Source organism: Chlorocebus sabaeus, chromosome 14 (assembly GCF_047675955.1).
Source record: "Chlorocebus sabaeus isolate Y175 chromosome 14, mChlSab1.0.hap1, whole genome shotgun sequence".
NCBI classification, from domain to species: Eukaryota; Metazoa; Chordata; class Mammalia; order Primates; family Cercopithecidae; genus Chlorocebus; species Chlorocebus sabaeus.
In genome coordinates this window covers 1,093,487-1,112,867 of record NC_132917.1, presented here as the reverse complement: position 1 = coordinate 1,112,867, position 19,381 = coordinate 1,093,487, and the positions used below count along the sequence as shown (strand labels likewise).

At 45.6% G+C, this 19,381-nt stretch overlaps 1 protein-coding gene across 5 annotated transcripts in view; it reads right to left on the bottom strand.

The window, feature by feature from the left end:
* Window positions 1-19,381, bottom strand: part of SNTG2 (syntrophin gamma 2) — a 378,883-nt gene that overhangs the window by 238,809 nt on the left and 120,693 nt on the right. For all 5 annotated transcript variants that reach the window (XM_038006474.2, XM_038006475.2, XM_073022727.1 and 2 more), the window contains 3 exons: window positions 18,432-18,569; window positions 4,165-4,221; window positions 4,006-4,063 (listed from right to left, as the gene is read on the bottom strand). In XM_038006474.2, the coding sequence (XP_037862402.2) occupies window positions 4,006-4,063; window positions 4,165-4,221; window positions 18,432-18,569 (253 nt within the window). The remainder of the gene's footprint in view (window positions 1-4,005; window positions 4,064-4,164; window positions 4,222-18,431; window positions 18,570-19,381) is intronic.

The window sequence follows — 19,381 nt, the reverse complement described above, 5'->3', positions numbered from 1 at the left end:
AATGGATCCTGGTGGGGAGAGGCCGGTGCAGGGAGGAACCATGTAAGTTCATCTCCAAGTGCTGCTGAGGTCGTGGGCCTGGGCCTGGAGGGGTGGTGAGGATGGAGACAGGCGAGCTGGTAGGACGAGGGGGCAGCAGGGACGGGCAGGCAAGGCTCTGGGTGGGAAATCTGCAGGGGGTATGGAACGCAAGCCTGTAAGCAGGCCCAGGAGGAGCGTGGGGACCTCCCACTGGGGCTCCCCACTGGAGTTACTTGTGAAGCTTCCAATGTCAGAAGAGAAGTGCATCAGCATGGTCTGCAGACTGGTAAGACGGGATCTCCCGGGTCCCAGTTTCTCCTGACCGTACCCACAAGCCTTGGTTGCTTGAGGCAGGGATGCTGGCTTGGGAGGGCACACGGGCTACAACCCCAGGGTCGCACTCACACTCTAGGGAGTGTGGCCTTCTTGACCTGTTTCTCCCCTACAGGAAAAATAGATTTTCTTTCTGAATTAACCATAAACATCCTTTACTGAATGCTACCTGTTGACTAACCTTACTGTCTGATTCTCTTTTCTGGGACTTTTCATCATATCCACCAATTAAAAAAATAAAACCCCACTAATGAAAATAACTAAAAATGTTCACAAAGATGAGAGGAACAGAGCTGCATCAGGCCATGCCTTCTTTCCACTATCCACCAGTCAGCCAGATGGCTTCAGGGGTGCAGCAGGAACCAACCACACCCGACACAGCAACGGTGGACCCATGGCTCTGTGTGGAATCACACTTCATACGTGCCAAAGCACTGAGCTCTGCAAAGCTGGTCAACACAATTATAACACTTGATATGCAACAAAATACTCCAGTTCAAATGAATCATCATGTTTCTTTTGAAATGCTCTAAAAACCTCAAAAAGAGGCCAGGTGCAGTGACTCATGCCTGTAATCCCAGCACTTTGGGAGGCCGAGGCGGGCAGATCACCTGAGGTCAGGAGTTCGAGACCAGCCTGGCCAACATGGCGAGACCCCACTTCTACTAAAAATACAAAAATTAGCCAGGCGTGGTGGCGGACACCTGTAATCCTAGCTACTCGGGAGGCTGGGGCAGGACAATCGTTTGAACCTGGGAGGTGGAGGTTGCAGTGAGCCGAGATCACGCCATTGCACTCCAGCCTGGGCATCTCAGTGAGATGCCGTCTAGGGGTGGGGAGGGTGGGGGAACAAACCAAAAAAATTAAAAAAAAACACTCAAAAAGGATTATCCTTTCATTCAGAGGTCTGCAAAGCTCTCTCACTTTTCCTGCCATCTTGGTTATAACTAACACTGTATTTCTTATAACACTGAAATTCCTAGGTTTCCTTCTGAACAGCCCCTACTGCCTCTGAGGCCGAGGCTGCCGCTGGATTTTGGGGCTTGCTGGCCCCTAATTCCTGATTAAATGGAAAGCCATCTGCTGCGAGTTTGAAGGCAGGTTTGCAAGCTTGCTCAAAAAGGAGAAAACTGTGCTGCTGACCTGACTCCTAAATGTCCTTCTGGTGAAAACGAATCTTTACCCGGATGCAGACTTCATGGCGAATCATTCTGTGGAAACCTCTCTTCCCTGAGAACAGGTTCAGAGCTGCAGTGGGGAATTCACATCCCACTGAGACAATCTCCGCAGCAGAACATGATCTCCTGCACCACACATCGCTGTCCTGACCATCGTGCCCTCACCGCACCCCCTTCAGACGACCTGACCATCGCTGCCCTCACCACACCACCTTCAGAGGACCTGACCATCGTGCCCTCACCGCACCCCCTTCAGAGGACCTGACCATCACTGCCCTCACCACACCCACCTTCAGAGGACCTGACCATCGCTGCCCTCACAGCACCACACATCGCTGTCCTGACCATCATGCCCTCACCGCACCCCCTTCAGACGACCTGACCATCGCTGCCCTCACCACACCACCTTCAGAGGACCTGACCATCGTGCCCTCACCGCACCCCCTTCAGAGGACCTGACCATCACTGCCCTCACCACACCCACCTTCAGAGGACCTGACCATCGCTGCCCTCACCACACCACCTTCAGAGGACCTGACCATCACTGCCCTCACCACACCCACCTTCAGAGGACCTGACCATCACTGCCCTCACCGCACCCCCTTCAGAGGACCTGACCATCGTGCCCTCACCGCACCACACATCGCTGTCCTGACCATCGTGCCCTCACCGCACATCGCTGTCCTGACCATCGTGCCCTCACCGCACCCCCTTCAGACGACCTGACCATTGTGCCCTCACCGCACCACACATCGCTGTCCTGACCATCGTGCCCTCACCGCACATCACTGTCCTGACCATCGTGCCCTCACCGCACCCCCTTCAGACGACCTGACCATCTCTGTCCTCACCGCACCCACCTTCAGAGGACCTGACCATCGTGCCCTCACCGCACCCCCTTCAGAGGACCTGACCATCGTGCCCTCACCGCACCCACCTTCAGAGGACCTGACCATCGTGCCCTCACCGCACCCACCTTCAGACGACCTGACCATCGTGCCCTCACCGCACCCCCTTCAGAGGACCTGACCATCGTGCCCTCACTGCACCCACCTTCAGATGACCTGACCATCGTGCCCTCACCGCACCCACCTTCAGACGACCTGACCATCACTGCCCTCACCACACCACTTTCAGACGACCTGACCATCGCTGCCCTCACAGCACCACACATCGCTGTCCTGACCATCATGCCCTCACCGCGTCACCTTCAGAGGACCTGACCATCGCTGCCGTCACTGCACTCACCTTCAGAGGACCTGATCACTGCCACACCCACCTTCAGACGACCTGACTCTCGCTGCCCTCACCGCACCACCTTCAGAGGGCTGGTGGTTAAGGCTTCCCCAGTCTGGGACCTCCGTCCTCTTCGGGGCACTCTACCTGCATACTGGGCTTATGATTTGGGTAAAATTGGATGAAATGAGTAAGAACGTTTTGAGAAAAAGTATGAGCTTATTCTGCGCTTTTCACCCAAAACCTCCACATTTCTGGTAGAGCGTGGAGAGAAGCATGGCCCCTCCAGGTACACAGCCAGTGGTCCCCTGCAGTGGCTGTGCTTTCTGGTGTGAGGCACATGAGGTCATAAGGCCACCCCGCCTTGCCCATTCTGTCTTACTTCCTGTTCCCCTGCAGGCCTCAAGGACATAAGCTAATCGCCCCCCACACAGCACATGTCCAGGTGCCCCTTGCTCTGGAGAACAGGGGAGGAGCAGCCTGAGGCTGCACACCCAGGAGCTGCTGGACCAGGTGGGAGGAGGCCAGCTGTGGGGACGCAAAATCCTCCTGACAAGGAGACAGATGCATGCAGTTTAACGCAGGGGGGTCATTATGTCCAAAATCGAATTGTATGAGAAACAATCTGCCCAATAGTGGAATGTGTGGCCAGAAGTCCCACCCTCACTTTTCGATTGCACACAGGGTAATCTCTCCCTATGAGTGTCAGTGATTCTTGTGATTATTCCCATAGCCAGTGCTTCGTTTCATGGACTGAGGTAGCAGTCAGTGCAGGACCGCCAGCTGCCAAGTGCAGAACGGACGGGTTTCAGCCCCGCCTGGCGCGGTCAGCTAGTCCTGCAACAGGCAAGTTACGTTCTTACGCCTGGAGCTTGTGTCAGATACTTCAACGACCACCACGGACTTCTCCATCTGTATTTAATTCTCCTCAATTTTTAACATACCTTAAACTCCACGTTCAAACCCCTGCATCATCGGTATCTTTAGAGGATAACCTGATACATCAAACAGAGAATTACTGTCTGTCTGAAGGGCCAGAGGGATCAGCAGAGGTTAAAAAGGGCAGCCTCAGATGAGGGCATAAGCAGCATCCTTTGAAAAAGACACAGCTACGAAAATAAAACGGAAGTTTAGGTAATCGAGCAAAATACACATCTGCTGATTTTTATCAGTTTCAGTACTTTGTTATCTTACAAATGGCTGCGATGCATACACAGGTCATTTTGACTGTTTTTACCTGCTTGGTCTTTGAATATTTTTGATATGACGACGGGGACGTTGTGCTCAGAACCTCCCTGAAAGACAAAGCCATCAGAAAGAAACACGGTTATCGGGATTCACACTAAAAAGTTCTTCAAAAATAAAAAGCAGGAATAAAGAAAACCATTTCCCATACCTTTATACTCAGGCCCAAGCCGCCAACTGCCTGTCTGCGAAGCGTAACAGTTCTGTGCTTTAAAAAAGTTTAGAAAACAAACCAAGTTTAGGTTAAAATGCACCATCGGAAAGTAAATTCAAAAGAAATTCTTCATTTAAACTCAAATACTTGTTAAATTATATTTCCAAAGCAACCTTGGCTAAATATGACAGTAATGACACTATTTCAAACCTTTAATGTATGGTATTGCACGTATGAAAACAAAGACGGTGATAAAGAATAGGTCCCGTGAAATCCAGGGAGAATCTCTGCACAGCTGCCATCCCATCTGCAATCTGCTTGTGAGGAACGGAGCTCCGTGAAGAAATGAGGGGCCCACCTTCTCCAAGGTGGTGAAAGGGAAATGGGGCGGGGCACTCAGTCCTGTTTTAAATCTGGACTCTTCCCGCCAACCCCAGGACGGGCTCCCTCTTCACTGTGCATCTCTGCTGAAGTCAGCCGTGTTTGGACAATCTTCAATATTAATTTAAGAATGATCAATTTTTTCATGTCCTCTGACCACAGGTGCCTGGGATATTTAAGGGTAGGTTGTGATAAAAAGCTAAAAGCACAACAGGCCCTTAACTGGCTCGTGAAATGATAAAAATCTCCAAATCTCTTGCGCATTAAGCCATGCACCTGTGTTTGCTAGTCTGATGAATGCGACTGTTGCCAACTTCAGGCAGACACGGGTGACTGGTGCCGCTCTGAGGGGTGCATGAGGTGGCCTGAGGTAGATGGACAGTGGCCAAAGGGTGCCTTTACCTCAAAAAGACACTACAGGAAAAACAGAAGTGACGGACATTCTTTGAGTTCTAGGTGGAAACATGAGCATGTTCAGGCTGAATGGCTCTGAAAGGAATCTGTTGTGCAAAGCAAGGACGAAGAAGTAAGACGGTGGCAGAGCTCATGCCGAAGAGGGGACCTGGGAGCTCCCACCCTGGACAGCGGTGCAGGTGCAGATGCAAGAAGGCTGCTGTGAGGACTTCCACAGCCTGAGACACCCCAGGAATGTCCTTCTTAGGGGGAATACTTTATAAACTCAAAGGAAAGAAACCACAAATTAGAGCAAATATACCTGCGTTAACATTTTTTGCGCATATATTTTTAACTGACAAAAATAATTTTACACACAGAAAAAGAGCTGTATTTCAGGGATCTTGCTACAGAGTGATCGTGTTGACTTTTTCTTGGTCTTAGGCTGCGTTCCAGATGCTGTGAACAGCAAAGTCAGAGCCACCCTGGGACGTCCATACCGTGGGCTCTTATCACATCCGCATTCTCAGTATTTACCTGAAATGCCACAGATGCTTCCCAGCCACACTGCACCCATGGACAGAGTAACAGACGGGCTCTTAAATCCCATCAAAGCATTACTGACAACAGCCAAGATACAGATACAACCCAAGTGTCCACCAGCAGATGCAAGAACAAAGAAAAAGCAGTGGATCCACTGAATGGAGCATCCTTCAGCCATAAAGAGGGAAGTCCTGCCATCTGGAACAACACGGATGAGCCTGGAGGTCACTGGGCTGAGTGGAATCAGCCAGGCACAGAAAGACACATACCACACGGTCTCCCCTGCACGTGGAATCTAAGAATGTTGAACGCAGAAGCAGAGAGTAGAACCGCGGTTACCGGGGTTTCGGGGTCGGGGGCGGCGCGGAGATGCAGGCCAAAGGGTGCAACATTTCAGCTGTAAGGTGAACAAGTTCTGCGGCTCCAATGGAAAGCATGGTGACTATGGTTAATAATACCGTATTTCCTTGAAATTTGCTAAGAGAATAAACCTTATGTGTCCTCACCACAAAAAACAAAGGTAACCGTAAGAGGTGATATACATGTTAATTAGCTTGCTTGTAGTGTGCATTTCATCATATGCCCATGAGAACATACCCTGCACACCTTAAGCATGTATAATTTTTATTAGTTACAGCTCAATAAAGCTGAATAAATAAATGCCATTGTGTGGACAGTGCGTTTCCAAGGGTATCCTCTACAGAGGAGGGACAGGGAGTTACTCCTGCATGTGGGAAGCACACGGTTTTCCTCTTCAACACGAGGACCTTTGACTTTGCAGGCCAGAATGCATCTCATGGTGAGCGTGAACTGCAGAACACAGCAGGGGTTCATTCCCTCCCTCAGTAGATGGTAAATTCTGCAGTGTTCATGGCCCAGTGAGGGAGTGGGGAGAAAGGCATCCGTCCACCTACTAGCTGTTCCTCTGTGTGACACAGTAAACAGCCTCACGCTTCTAAGAACTTTTCTGTGCTACGGAAGATGAGCACATTGAATTATCTATGTCATAGTAACTGGAGGCCTCTCTGTATGGAATTTCTGAAAATGCTCTACAACATTTTAAAATTTTAGCTGTTAATGTAAGCATTTGAAACTCATGCAAGCAAGCAAGTACAAGATTAGAGAAAACACATTTTGAGAAGAAACAAGTTAGTTTCTGCCTCGATAGACTGCCAAAGAATGACATTTTAAAGCTGTCATTTGACTCACTTATACATGTCAGGAAGAAATCCTGAAATATCCTAAAATATCCTTGATATTTCAAAGGAAAATATCAAGAAACTGATCACTTGTGGTAAAATCTGGACTAATATTCTTAACAAGATAGGTAAGAAAAAATTACAACTTGAACAACCAACATAAACATTTGTTTACTAGAACTTGAGGAGCTTGTTCTCTATGATTTTAGCTAAGCCAAAATAATATTTATTTCATATCTGCTTTGTGCAGTCTCCTGAAATGTTCCTTTCTGTGTACGTTTGAACCAGCCATTTAGGTATTTAGGTCTCTAAATCTCTCTAAAATCAAGTTTCTGCATCTGGAAAGTAAGAGCTGTACTGTGAGCCCTAATAGGAAGTGCTGGGAATGGGACCCTGTCCCCCTAAAATCCATGTTGAAGTCCTGACCCCCAGTGTGACTGCATTGGAGGTAGGGCCTGTAGGAAGTAACTAAGGTCAGATGAGGTCATTCAAGGGGGCCCTATCTAATAGGGTGGGTGTCCTTAAAGGAACAGGAAAAGAGAGCAGATATAGCGCACGCTCTCTCTCTCTTTTTTCTCTTTTTCTCTCTTTCTCTTGTTCTTTCTCTCCCCACTCCCACCTCACTGTCTCTACCATGTGGGGACACACCTATAAGGCTGCCGCCTGCAAACCAGGAGGCTGGCCCTTGCCAGTAACTCTGTCATGTGAGGACACACACATAAGGCCTTCGCCTGCAGTCCAGGAAGCCGGCCCTTGCCAGTAACTCTGTCATGTGAGGACACGCATATAACGCCTTCACCTGCAGGCCAGGAAGCCAGCCCTTGCCAGTAACCAAAGCCACAGCACCTTGGTGTTGGACTTCCACCTCCCAGAACGGTGAGAAGGGAGTCCCTGCTGCCCAAGTCAGCCCACCTGTGGTTCCTTGTTACCGTGGAGTCCAAGTTGCCTCGACAGGAGTCAAGGACAATCACTGTGGAAAGCACCTTATAGACCATCAGGTTTAACAAAACTACCAAGGTGGTTAGTTCTATCCATGAAAAATTGTTATTTTAAAACCACCTCATTCAAACACCAAGGACTTCAGTGTGTCAAAGTTGAGAGAAAAGGCTCAGCCAATTCGTGCTTCCACACTTTTATAAATGACCATTATATAATTATGAAGCCTCTAACATCTTAACATTAGCATATATAGGAACTTTAATTTTCTTTTTTTTTTTTTTCAATTTATTTATTATTATTAAACTTTAAGTTGTAGGGTACATGTGCACAACGTGCAGGTTTGCTACATATGTATACTTGTGCCATGTTGGTGTGCTGCACCCATCAACTCGTCATTTACATCAGGTATAACTCCCAATGCAATCCCTCCCCCCTCCCCCCTCCCCATGATAGGCCCTGGTGTGTGATGTTCCCCTTCCCGAGTCCAAGTGATCTCATTGTTCAGTTCCCGCCTATGAGTGAGAACATGCGGTGTTTGGTTTTCTGTTCTTGTGATAGTTTGCTAAGAATGATGGTTTCCAGCAAACCAAGATTTATAAAACTTACTGGATGATAAAAAGTAAACGGGAAAACTTCTGCAGCTTCTAATGGAACTTTTCACACAGTAGCCTGGCTGAACTTATTCTGCCTCCTGCGTCCTAATTATTTTATGACCCCAGAGTCAATCCAGAGCTGATCACTTTAATTTAAGGTTCTGGGTAGCATTTTCATAGTGCTCTGTTAACTGATATCTAGACAAACTAATGCCATCAAAAAGCATTTCTAATGCAACCAAAACAGTCCGCTGTTTCATTCCTCTCCTAATACAGACCCCTTAAAGTCAAGGACCCACAAGCAGGTACGAATCGTAAGCTTCCCCAAGGCTCATTATAAATCTAATTTATGGCCTGACTCCCCTATTCCACGCATTTGCCCATAATCACGGCCTCCTCACTTCCCATACTCAGGGACTGCAGGGACTCACCAAAGGAACAAATTCTGAATAGAATCAAATGTATCATAAAACGTCCACAGAACTGAGGTTGAAATCTCAGGTAATTGTTCAATAAATTATTTTCCAATTCAATCCTGCTTTTCTTTTCACAAACATATCAGATAAAAGCTTTCATAAAATACTATTCTGCATTTTCTCATTTAATCCCAAACTATGTTATGACATTTAATTAATGTTCACATCTTGGTAGCAGCATCATTATATTAATAATAGGACATAGTTATCTCCACATTATCTTCTGACCACACATTTTAAGAAGGAGCAGTTTTCTATGACATAGATAACTTATCAATTATACATTTCTCATCAACAAAAAAATGGTTTGGGGGTATGTAAGATCAGATTTCTCATTCTGGTCTTCTAAAACATTGTTCTTCAAGTTATTACTGAATTACATGTATGAATGGGCCTCACAATTCTACTTCAGATATTTAAACTGTGGACTTAACACTAAATTTAAATTTGTTATGGCTGCAAACTCATGTTCAGATGCGAATACTGCAATTTCCAGAAAGATTTCAATCAGTTCTACAAGTAAAACACTGTATTGTGGTCACCAGCTCAAAACCCTTCTTGTGGTGAGGACAGGATGACCTGGGGTGTTAATCCCCCTGCTTTCTCCCCAGGTCCTCATCAATTCCCTTCCCTTCCCTGGTGGTCTTATCCTCACACAGGCCTGGCCTCACTCTTGTAAGAAGAGAATGGAGATGTGGGAAAGGCCAGGGACCTAGAAAATAAGGGTTTTTTTTTTTCTCTATAATTGAAGGGTTTGAAAGTTAAATTTTAAAAATTAGAAATTTACAGAAAAACAATTCTGAAGTATTCTATTTCACACCCACACATGAAAGGTACTTTCAAAAATACTCATAGTTTTCAGAAAACAATGTGCTAACAGACTTCACCCTGGGGCTATGTGAGAGGGTGTCGAGTCACGAGGCATTGTTTCTTCCACAGAGTTGGACATTCCCTTTGCTTTGGGAAACACTCTGCAAGGCATCTTTCAGGATGGGGTGTTGAATCTCTACTTTTTAAAAATAATTCACTCAAATAAAATTTCCTAAATAGACTGCAGGAGCCTGGATTTGCCATCTGAAGTAAGTAAACTATTTCTCAGTGTCTGGAAGCAATGATTTCAAACTAAGAAGAGTTATTTGAAAAGTCTTGTGCGTATTTGCTTAATTTGGATGTTAAATCCTTATTAGAAGGATTTCAATATCCTGGGATTAGAGTTTTGAAAAGTGTATGATAACTCCTGAATTTTAAAAATTAAATGATTCCATAGTATTCCACCTTCTTGAGGAGTTGGATCTGGCTTCTCACACCTCAAGCCCTGCGTATGAGTTTCGTCAGGTCTGAGCACAGGCCAGGAATGACAAAGGCTGTCCCTGGCGGGCGTCATGGGGGAGCAGCCCCCCAGCCCCGAACTGATGCCAGGACAATACACTGGGGTCTCTGGGAGCCGCAGACAGGAACCAGGCTCCCGGCCGCCATGACCTTATGATGTTTGCATCCTGGCCTCGGAGTCTCTGGTCCGTCCGGAGCCTCTGCCTCGACCCCTGATGGGGTACAGGAGGAACCTGAAGACGTTCTTCTCCTCTGAATTAGCTTCCAGGGCTTTTCCATCCTTAGCTCTCCTCCCCCAGCCCCTGTGCTGATGGGCCTGGCCCTCCAGGGGAGCTCTCCCAAGTGGTCCAGGGAACTGGGGCTGGCAGCTTTCCTGGTCAGCCTGGCCTGCACTACAGGGCAGGTGATGAGGAGCAGGGGTGTCCGTCCATGTCAGCTGCCTCTCACCCGCCAGCTTCACACCTGGCAGCACTGCTCCTGCCAGTCAACTGGGCACCCACCACGATTAGTCATGGATGCAAACGGGCCTGTCATTGCCCTTCGACTTCGCTCTTCACAACCGTAACACAGAGCAGACACGAGCAGGGCTCTTCACAACCTCACAACCGTAACACAGAGCAGACACGAGCAGGGCAGGAGACGGGCCCCAGCCCCAGGACATCAGGCGACCAGCAGGTGGTGGTCAGGTGGTTGTTACACTTTCTCTCTAAAATGATAACTGGGCACAGCCAGTACCAGGAAAAGGCAGTCTCCAGGTAGATAGAAAACACTGAAAGCTGGTGATCAGCAGCTTCCCAGTAAGATCTCAGGAGCTGGGCAGTGGCCTCAAGCACAAGCGCTTCAAGACAAAAGGGTGGTATTTAACTGGTCTATGACTTTCCTCTGGATGGACTCAACTGGTGAGGAAACAATGCCTCAAGTGAACATGTGCACAGCCCAAGGAAACACACGGTGTGTGCAGCCCCCTCAAATGCTGGCTGGCCTCTGCACAACGCCTCAAGTGAACACGTGCACAGCCCCAGGAGACACACGCTACATGCAGCTCCCCTCAAATGCTGGCCAGCCCTGTACATGCAGACAACCTGCCCCCAAGGAAGAATCGGGGAAAGGGGCTGCAAACCTTGGAACCATGTCAATGGAGAAAACCCCAAGTCAAGGGCTGGACGGGGCTCTTGGTCTCTCAAGTCACCCACTGGTTGTCTTACAAGTGTCCTTCACTTCCTTTCATTCCTGCTCTAAAACTTTTTAATAAACTTTCACTCCTGCTCTAAAACTGGCCTCAGTCTCTCCCTCTGCCTTAAACCTCTTTCTGCCCCTCAACCCAATTCTTTCCTCCAAAGAAGCAAGAATCGAGTTTGCTGCAGACCCTTGTGGATTCACAGCTGGTAACAAGAACTCACCATATATGAGCCCCAAATTAACTTCTAGAGAATGTACACATCATTGCAAAGTTAGGCTTATTAAAATAAATATGTTGGCAATATTGAAAATCTAAATTTTTCTTGCAGGGACTTACACCCAACTAAGAATGTGCAGAAAACTTATCAATCAACTTTGGACAGTTCATGCAACAACTCATAGTCCTTAAAGGGATGGACTAAGTAGATCTACATGCAGCAGGTTTTATCTTCATGCATTGTAGATCCGTTTAAAAAGCATAATGTTTGCAAAATGAGCACCTAATGGCATTCCATTTATCTACAATTGAGAAACACACAAAAAATATGTTGTCTGTGGAAAAATGCATATGAAGGAAGAATTTAAAAATGTAAATGGAACAGTCGGTAGGAGCATCAGTACCGAAGGGCCGGTGAGGAGGCAGTCAGGCTCCAGCTGTGGAGGCATACTTCACTCTTTAAAACATAGACAGAGCCAAAGCAATCTAGTGCTATGTCAGCATATAATAAATATTAATAATTGCAAGGGGTTCTGTTTGCTCACTTCAAATTTTTTAGGTTTGAAAAATTATATACTTAAAAAATGTTTAGCAGATTATGCAACTGTCTTTGCTGTTAGATTTTAGTTATTGAAAGTTCTGTTTGAGTGACGCACTTTCTATTTGATTTCTTTATAAAGTGTGCTGCTGTGTGCACACACCCTCGTACACAAACATATGTAAACTATTATTATTATTTTTTGGAGACAGAGTTTCACTCTGTCGCCCAGGCTGGAGTGCAATGGTGCAATCTCGGCTCATGGCAACCTCTACCTCTTGGGTTCAAGCGATTCTCCTGCCTCAGCCTCTTGAGTAGCTGAGATTACAGGGACCCGCCACCACGCCCAACTAATTTTTGTATTTTTAGTAGAGATGGGGTTTCACCATGTTGGTCAAGCTAGTCTCAAACTCCTGACCCTCATGATCCTCCCACCTCAGCCTCCCAAAGTGTAAACTATTATTTTTAACTAAATCTTGTTGTAAACTTTTATAATGAATATGGTCAAACTGTTCATTATTTTAAGGTTTTCATATTCTTTAAACCAGAACTTTCCTTATTAAAGTGAACTGTATTCTGGGTACCATTAAATAACATTTTAACAAGCTAACTCAATAGTTTTGAAAACTAAGGTGAAGGTGAATTTTGCAAGAGTCAGCCACTATCCAAGTGATGACAGATAAATTCTAGATGTTTTGCTGACGACTGCATTTTGTTAATTGTTTCGGAAGCCTTTTCAGCAAGACTATCCACTTTTCTCCTGAAGGTATGAATTTCAAAGTCCTGGTTCATCCTTGCAGCCTTCGGCCCCGTACCTGTGAAATTTCACAAATCGCTTGCTTCCAAATTTACCTGCACTTTTCCCAGCACTTTGTGTCTTACAGTTTGTTTATGTTCCAGTCATACTGCCTCGCCATGCCATCCTCCTCTGTGGAGACAAATCTTTTGGAAATAAATTCATCGAAGAAAAAGGCCGGTGGCCATTTTAAACACAAGAGAAATCAATTTCAAACAAGAATGGATGCCTTGTAGAAGTTAGTGATTTTCGTAAGAAGGATATCCTCCCACTTAAAGCCAGCCAGGCAATCAGCAAGGACATCTGATTTACCCTGGGATAGAACGTAATGAGAGAAGAATTCATATTGCAGTTTGACTATGGACACACTCTAATGAGCTTATATGATTCTTCCACCAGTGGGTGAGTCACTGACAAATGAAAGCTCCGAATGCAGTTGTTTTGCTTTCTGTTTTCTAGTTTCTAGGAACAGTAGCCAATTCTTCTTATGCAGTATTCCATTTGTAAACATGCATGTTTGCCCTACACTGATGAGCTCTGTGGAGGACAGGCCGAGGTGTCCCGCAGACCTTCCCCTAATGGACTAATGAGAGCTCACAGGCCCTGAGCAGGACCTGGTGCCAGGCGGAGTGGGATCTGACCCAACCAAGAGAGACAGGTGAGGCGATGCACACAGGCGTCAGAGCTGACTCAGCATGAAGAAGCACACAGAGACTGGTTTTCAGAAACTGTAAAGAAATACATTTTGTGTTGGGATCTGAGAAAAATGGAGGAGTTAACAAACTAATAAATGTTTGTCAATAAAGTTATCAACAGAAAAAATACATAATGCTGATAAAGTGTCAGATTAGCTTAAAAGGATTGCTACTAAATTACTTGCATTTTGGCTGAATTATAAAATATTGTAAGGGGAATTGATCATTTGTCTACATTTAAGGACACAAAATAATAAAGATTAAGGTTAGAATTAAAAAAAAGTAAAATGGAAGTGATGTCTACTCCTGATTTTGCACCCAAATAATAAGCAACTTGGGAAATACAGATATAAATTTAGATAAATTAAAGTAGTCATGAAATATTGACTTTATGAGAAACAAGTGTAGAATTTTGTATATTGTATATAGAATTTATTATAAACTCCTACATGTTTGCAAGTGTCATGATCCATTCAACAATCTGAGAGACTTTAAATTCTTCATCCCAAATTAAAATCACAGTTCTAAAATCACAGTTTAGAACTGTGATTTTAAATGTCACCCAACACTGTTTGTGTTGGCGCTGCTTGTGGTTGCCGGTTTCTTGTGCAGTCTTCGCTAATTTATCAGAGCGCATCCCTTAGATTGTAAATGAGCAGAGTTGTGCCCAGTGCTGTCTTAACTCTGTGGGTAACTTTGTAATATTAGAACCACAACTCCTTCTTCCTGAATCTTAATTTCCTACATAGTAAAATGAAGAAGTAAAATTTTCTAAAATACTTTCCAACTGTGAATCTACCATGACCTAACGTACCAAGTTTAATATACAGCGTCCCACCACATTAATTCAAAGTACCACCACAGACGTATCAATTAAAAGAACATCTAATCCACAATGACAATTATAGAAAAATAAAGCAATCTAAATGGGAATTCTGAAAGGAAAGAGGAAGCCAGCTCTCCCCTCCTGAAAGCCCACACTGTCTCTGGGAGACGGAATCCTGAGACTCTTGGGCATCTACACTTCACGTCAATATAAAGGAACAGGAAGTAAAACAGTACATTGATTCAGATTCCATGCTGCAGGATACATGGGCAGAACTTAGAGACCTGTTGGCTTTGTTAAAGGTAAAACTAGTTTTGCTCTTTTCCTTCTATGGTCGTCTATCATTAATGGATAATGTGGTTCTATTTTCAGCAGGTTCAAGAAAACAAAACACACATCTACCCGTTAATTTTGTCTTCTCCAATGTTCAGGTGAGAACACAAATGTAACCAGAGGTTTGGAGTTCAGTGGGAATGTTGGGGTAGGCTTCAGGAGACCCAAACTCCTTCCAAGCCCATCTGCAGAGCAGGTGCTGAAGTGAGAGTGAACCTCCCACTGAAAACAGGGCTCAGAGCGTATAAATTAACTATTAGTATTAGTTGCTATAAAGAAAAAAACAATCTGAAAATTAAAATGCCAGTCGGAATTGTACGTGTGAGTTCAGTGAGGACATTCAAAGTAACAGGCAGACTCAGCAGGCGTCTTCTCCAGGACGCGGAGTCAGTGGCAGACACACCAGCAATCCTAGGGGCTGAATGAGCAAGCTACCAACCTCAGGGTCCCTTCAGGGTAAGAGCCTCAGCCTTAGGCTAAGTCATTGTACCAGGGGGCCTGTAGGGGTGTCTACTGCATCAGGATGTGGAGGTTTTAAGTGAATTATAATATGAAATATGCTTAGAAAAGTAATGGCATGTGGTAATAAAATAATTCATATTTGTAACTATTTTTACTAGTAATATTATCTAGGGTTTCGGATATGCTTGACTTTAATACCTTTCTTGTGTACTCAATAAATCTATGCTGAGCTGAATCTGATGATGAATTTTTCATCTCCTGGGTTCCACGCAGGGACTCCATAGTCCATGAGATAAAAATCCCCCACTTAGGTTTTTCTGTGAATCAACTGTGCAATGATTAGGTCTTCCAGTTCTGCTCTTCAAAATTATTTTAAACAGAAAACATCTGTTCTCAGTCAGGTTCGCTGGGGGCCAACGTGGGAAACCCTCCCTGATGTGGACGAAAGGGTTGTCACCGGGCTCTGAGGCCCCCCGGGGTGCTCTGCTTCTAATTCTAGAAACAGCTGTGACCTTTGTTAAAAGTAGGCCTTCCCAATCTCCAAACACCTGATAACCTCTCGTGGTAAAATGGCTTTATTTTCATAATCAACGGAAGGTACAGGATTTCAGTTATCCCTCAAACTAATGGGGTTGATCCCAATATGATTTTCTGCCTGGGACAGAAACCCTGAAATTCTGTACCTAAAAGAAATCCTGAGAGTCGCCTGAGCCCGGGAGGCAGACGTTACAGTGAGCCAAGGTCGCGCCATTGCACTCCAGCCTGGGTGACAGAGCAAGACCCTGTCTCAAAAAGCAAGAAGAAAAAAAATCCTGACCTCAATTTCTGGGTATATACTTTTCCCATAAACCCTTTCCCCTCAATTATCCAGCCCAGGTGCACATGTGTTTTCACAAACGTGTTCGCTTCGTCTCTAAGGAGGAGGGTGTCATGTGGAAGCAGCAAAGATCACTGAGAAATGGATCAGGCACGAGTGTTCTGATGGCCCCGCTTCTCGTAGAGCAGGGATCTTAACATTAGATCCACGGGCTTTTTAGGTGTCAATAATTCACCTAAAATTGTATAAAACTGTATGCGTAAGTCTACATGTACGAGCATACGCCCGTTCTTCTTAAGCAGTCTTTCATGTTCACCAATACCCTAACTTTTGGTAGAGAATCTGATGCTATAGACTTAAAATGTAATTTATTTTCTTCTAGCTAATACAGCATAAACACATTTAGTGTTTTTACTTTGAGATTTTCTATAAAAATCTCTACTAAGCAGGGTAAGTTTAAAATGATTACAAAACCTTCCTACCTTCCTTGATTTTTTTCTTTGCTCAAGCCCGCTCTTATTAGGTATTTAGAACAAGTGGAGGAAAAAAACATAATGGTTAGTGATTAGACTACATAAAGGCAGACATGAGATTTATCTACACTTTGGGAAGAAAAAAGCTTCAGGGTTGTGGGAATCTTACATGAGCCCGTGAACACCGACCATGGCTTCCGGAACACAGAGGCCAGGGTTAGAATATCTGTCTCCTCCAAAGCTCATGTGGAAACTTACTACCCAAGGCAGTGGTGCTGGGGTGTGGGCTGTGGGAGGTGACCGAGCCATGAGGGCTGTGAGCTCATGAATGGGGTCAGGTGCCTTCACACAAAAGCTTGGCTGAAAACTCTCACCCCTTCCTCCTCCTGCCACACAAGGACACAGTGATCGTCCTCTCTGGAAGATGCGGCGTTCAAGGCGCCGTCTGGAAAGAGAGCAGACCCTCACCAGACCACCCAATCTGCGAGCACCTTGATCCTGTGCTCTGAGCCTCCAGAACTGTGAGCAATGCATTTCTGTTCTTTGTAAATTACCCAGCTCAGGCATTTTGTTACAGTAACTCAAACGGACAAAGACAGACGCAGTCCTGGAGGCAGTATGAAGAGGGCATATGTTGGGATGTGGTGCTGGGGCTGGGGTTCCAGGGAAGAACAACCGAAAAGTGGACCCTGCCCCCCCATCCCAGAACCTTCGCCTCCTTGAGCCACAGGGGACATGTGGGGGAGCAGGAGGGCGGACTGGGTGCCAGCCACAAAGGAGGGGCTCCAAACAGAAGGTGTGGGCCAGGATGCTCACAAGAGCACTTGTACACAATACACATCTACACCAGAACGGTTTACGGTGGGATCTTTGTGGACCTTCTCGGGAAACCCGTCACACTTTGCTAACATCTGCACCTCTTCGGAAACACTGATCACAGGATTGTGAGTCGGGGGGGGGGGGGGGACATGTCCACCTCATTTTATTTCCAAGGTAAAGGACAGGAGGACTGAGAAAACCAAATAAACACACGGTCTCCTAAGCCTGTGTCCGCAGAAAGGGCCAGCCTAGAACACAGGAATGGAAATGGTTTTGGGAATATTTTCAAGAACACACTGAAAAGAACCTCTTTTCAACTACATGATTCTTGAACATCAGTTTTTGCAGCTAATGGATGTATTTAAAGGAGAGCAACGAAAGGTCTCTGACTAAAGATGACACTACATATATCTAAAATTATTTACCCCTACTAGAAGGAAAATTAGGAATTGATAAAATGATTGCAGTTTCAATGCAGTATGTTTGATTTGCAGTAGTCCTCTTTCAAACAAAAGTTGCAAAAACAAAACGAAACAAAATCCCCAATAGTCACTATTCTGCCGCATCTGATAAATACATTTCTTACCCTTAAGGAAATTTCATTTGTCAGTTAGGAATATAATTACAGCCAAGAAGGACTTTGTTTTAGCATCAAAATTCACATTTCCATCCACAGATGCATGGCGACCAAGGTGGCCCCAAATGCTGGAACACCCACCGCCTTGCCTTTCACAGCCATTGCAGACGGAAACCCTGGGGCTTCTGTGCTTTCGGCAGGCACACCAGTCACCCTGTGGCTCCCTCTGGTTTCCAGGGAGAACATTCCACATCTCACATGGGGGCATTTGGGGCTTTTTTTAATTTTTTTAGACAGAGTCTCGCTCTGTCGCCCAGGCTGAAGTGCCGTGGCAGGATCTCGGCTCACTGAAACCTCCGCCTCCCGGATTCAAGCAATTCTCCTGCCTCAGCCTTCTGAAGAGCTGGGATTACAGGTACGCGCCAGGACTGGGGATATTTTTTACATAAGCTTTACGTGGAAAATGTATTAGCAAATAAGAAAGTCAGGGAGAGAGTAAATAATACAACCTTAAAAACTGTATTTTATTTTGTGACACAGTCAAAGCCAGTAGTTGTGGATATTTAAATAACAGGCAACAGCTTTTGCTCAGCAATCATTCCTGAACCACACTTTTCAAAGACCCTTCATGGGACTCCTCTGAAACACTCCGAGACTTCCCTGAAGTGGTGGCACTTACATTCCTGCCCTGGTGGCTTCCGCCCACACAGATGACGTCTTGCTTCTGAATTGTCAGCACCTCTTTCGTCAGCTTCAGCCGGACGTCATAGGCATTTTCGGACTCTTCATCGTACAACAGAGCAACAGCGGTTTTTGTCTGTAGGGACAAAGTGGAAACACAAAGAATGGTGTGAGGGCAGGAGCCAGGGGTGGGGACGGGTGACGCAAGCCTCCTGCTCAAGACTCTTCCTAAAACGCACGTGTAGCGCTCACGTGTGCACAGGAGATCTGTGCTCGACCGATAAGGATTTGATTCATTTATGCAAAAAATAATAAAGTGTTGAATAATTGTTCCTGAGCAGTTTTTGTGGGATTTATATAAGGCGTGTTTTTAAAAGAAAATTAGCCCAGCATTTTTTTTTTTTTTTAACTTGAAAGGTTTTATAGTATTTTAATCAATTTTTCCCACTTCCAAAAATATACATTTTTTTAGTTTAACTAAAGTTATTTGAATAAAAATGATAGTTTTTAAGATTCATAAAACACCTGTATGAAGGTTTGTTGGCCTGGAGTAGGAAAGGAACACACTGGGAAAAACCACAGCCCAGGAGGAAGTGGCCTTCTCAGAAGTGAGCAGGTGGGTGTGGCCCAAGCTCCTGCAGGCGCTGCCACTGTGTTCTGGGAGCTGGGGAATGGGCCTGGCCTGTTGTTCCCGGACAGCAAGCAACACAGTGTGGAATTGCTAGGAAGTATTGATCAGGAGGGACGTGTAATTAGTCATAGAAGATGAATCTATCAGCTTTGTTAGCAGATGAAGGAAGCACAGATCAGAAAGACACGTTTGGGTCATTAGAAACGTTGCCTCCTCCTCGGGGAGTCAGGGAAAGCTGCCCTGGGGGATCCAGAGCAGACCACTGGCCAGGTACAGGGCTTGGGCATCCCACAAGATAGCGGTTATGCCCAGCCGCA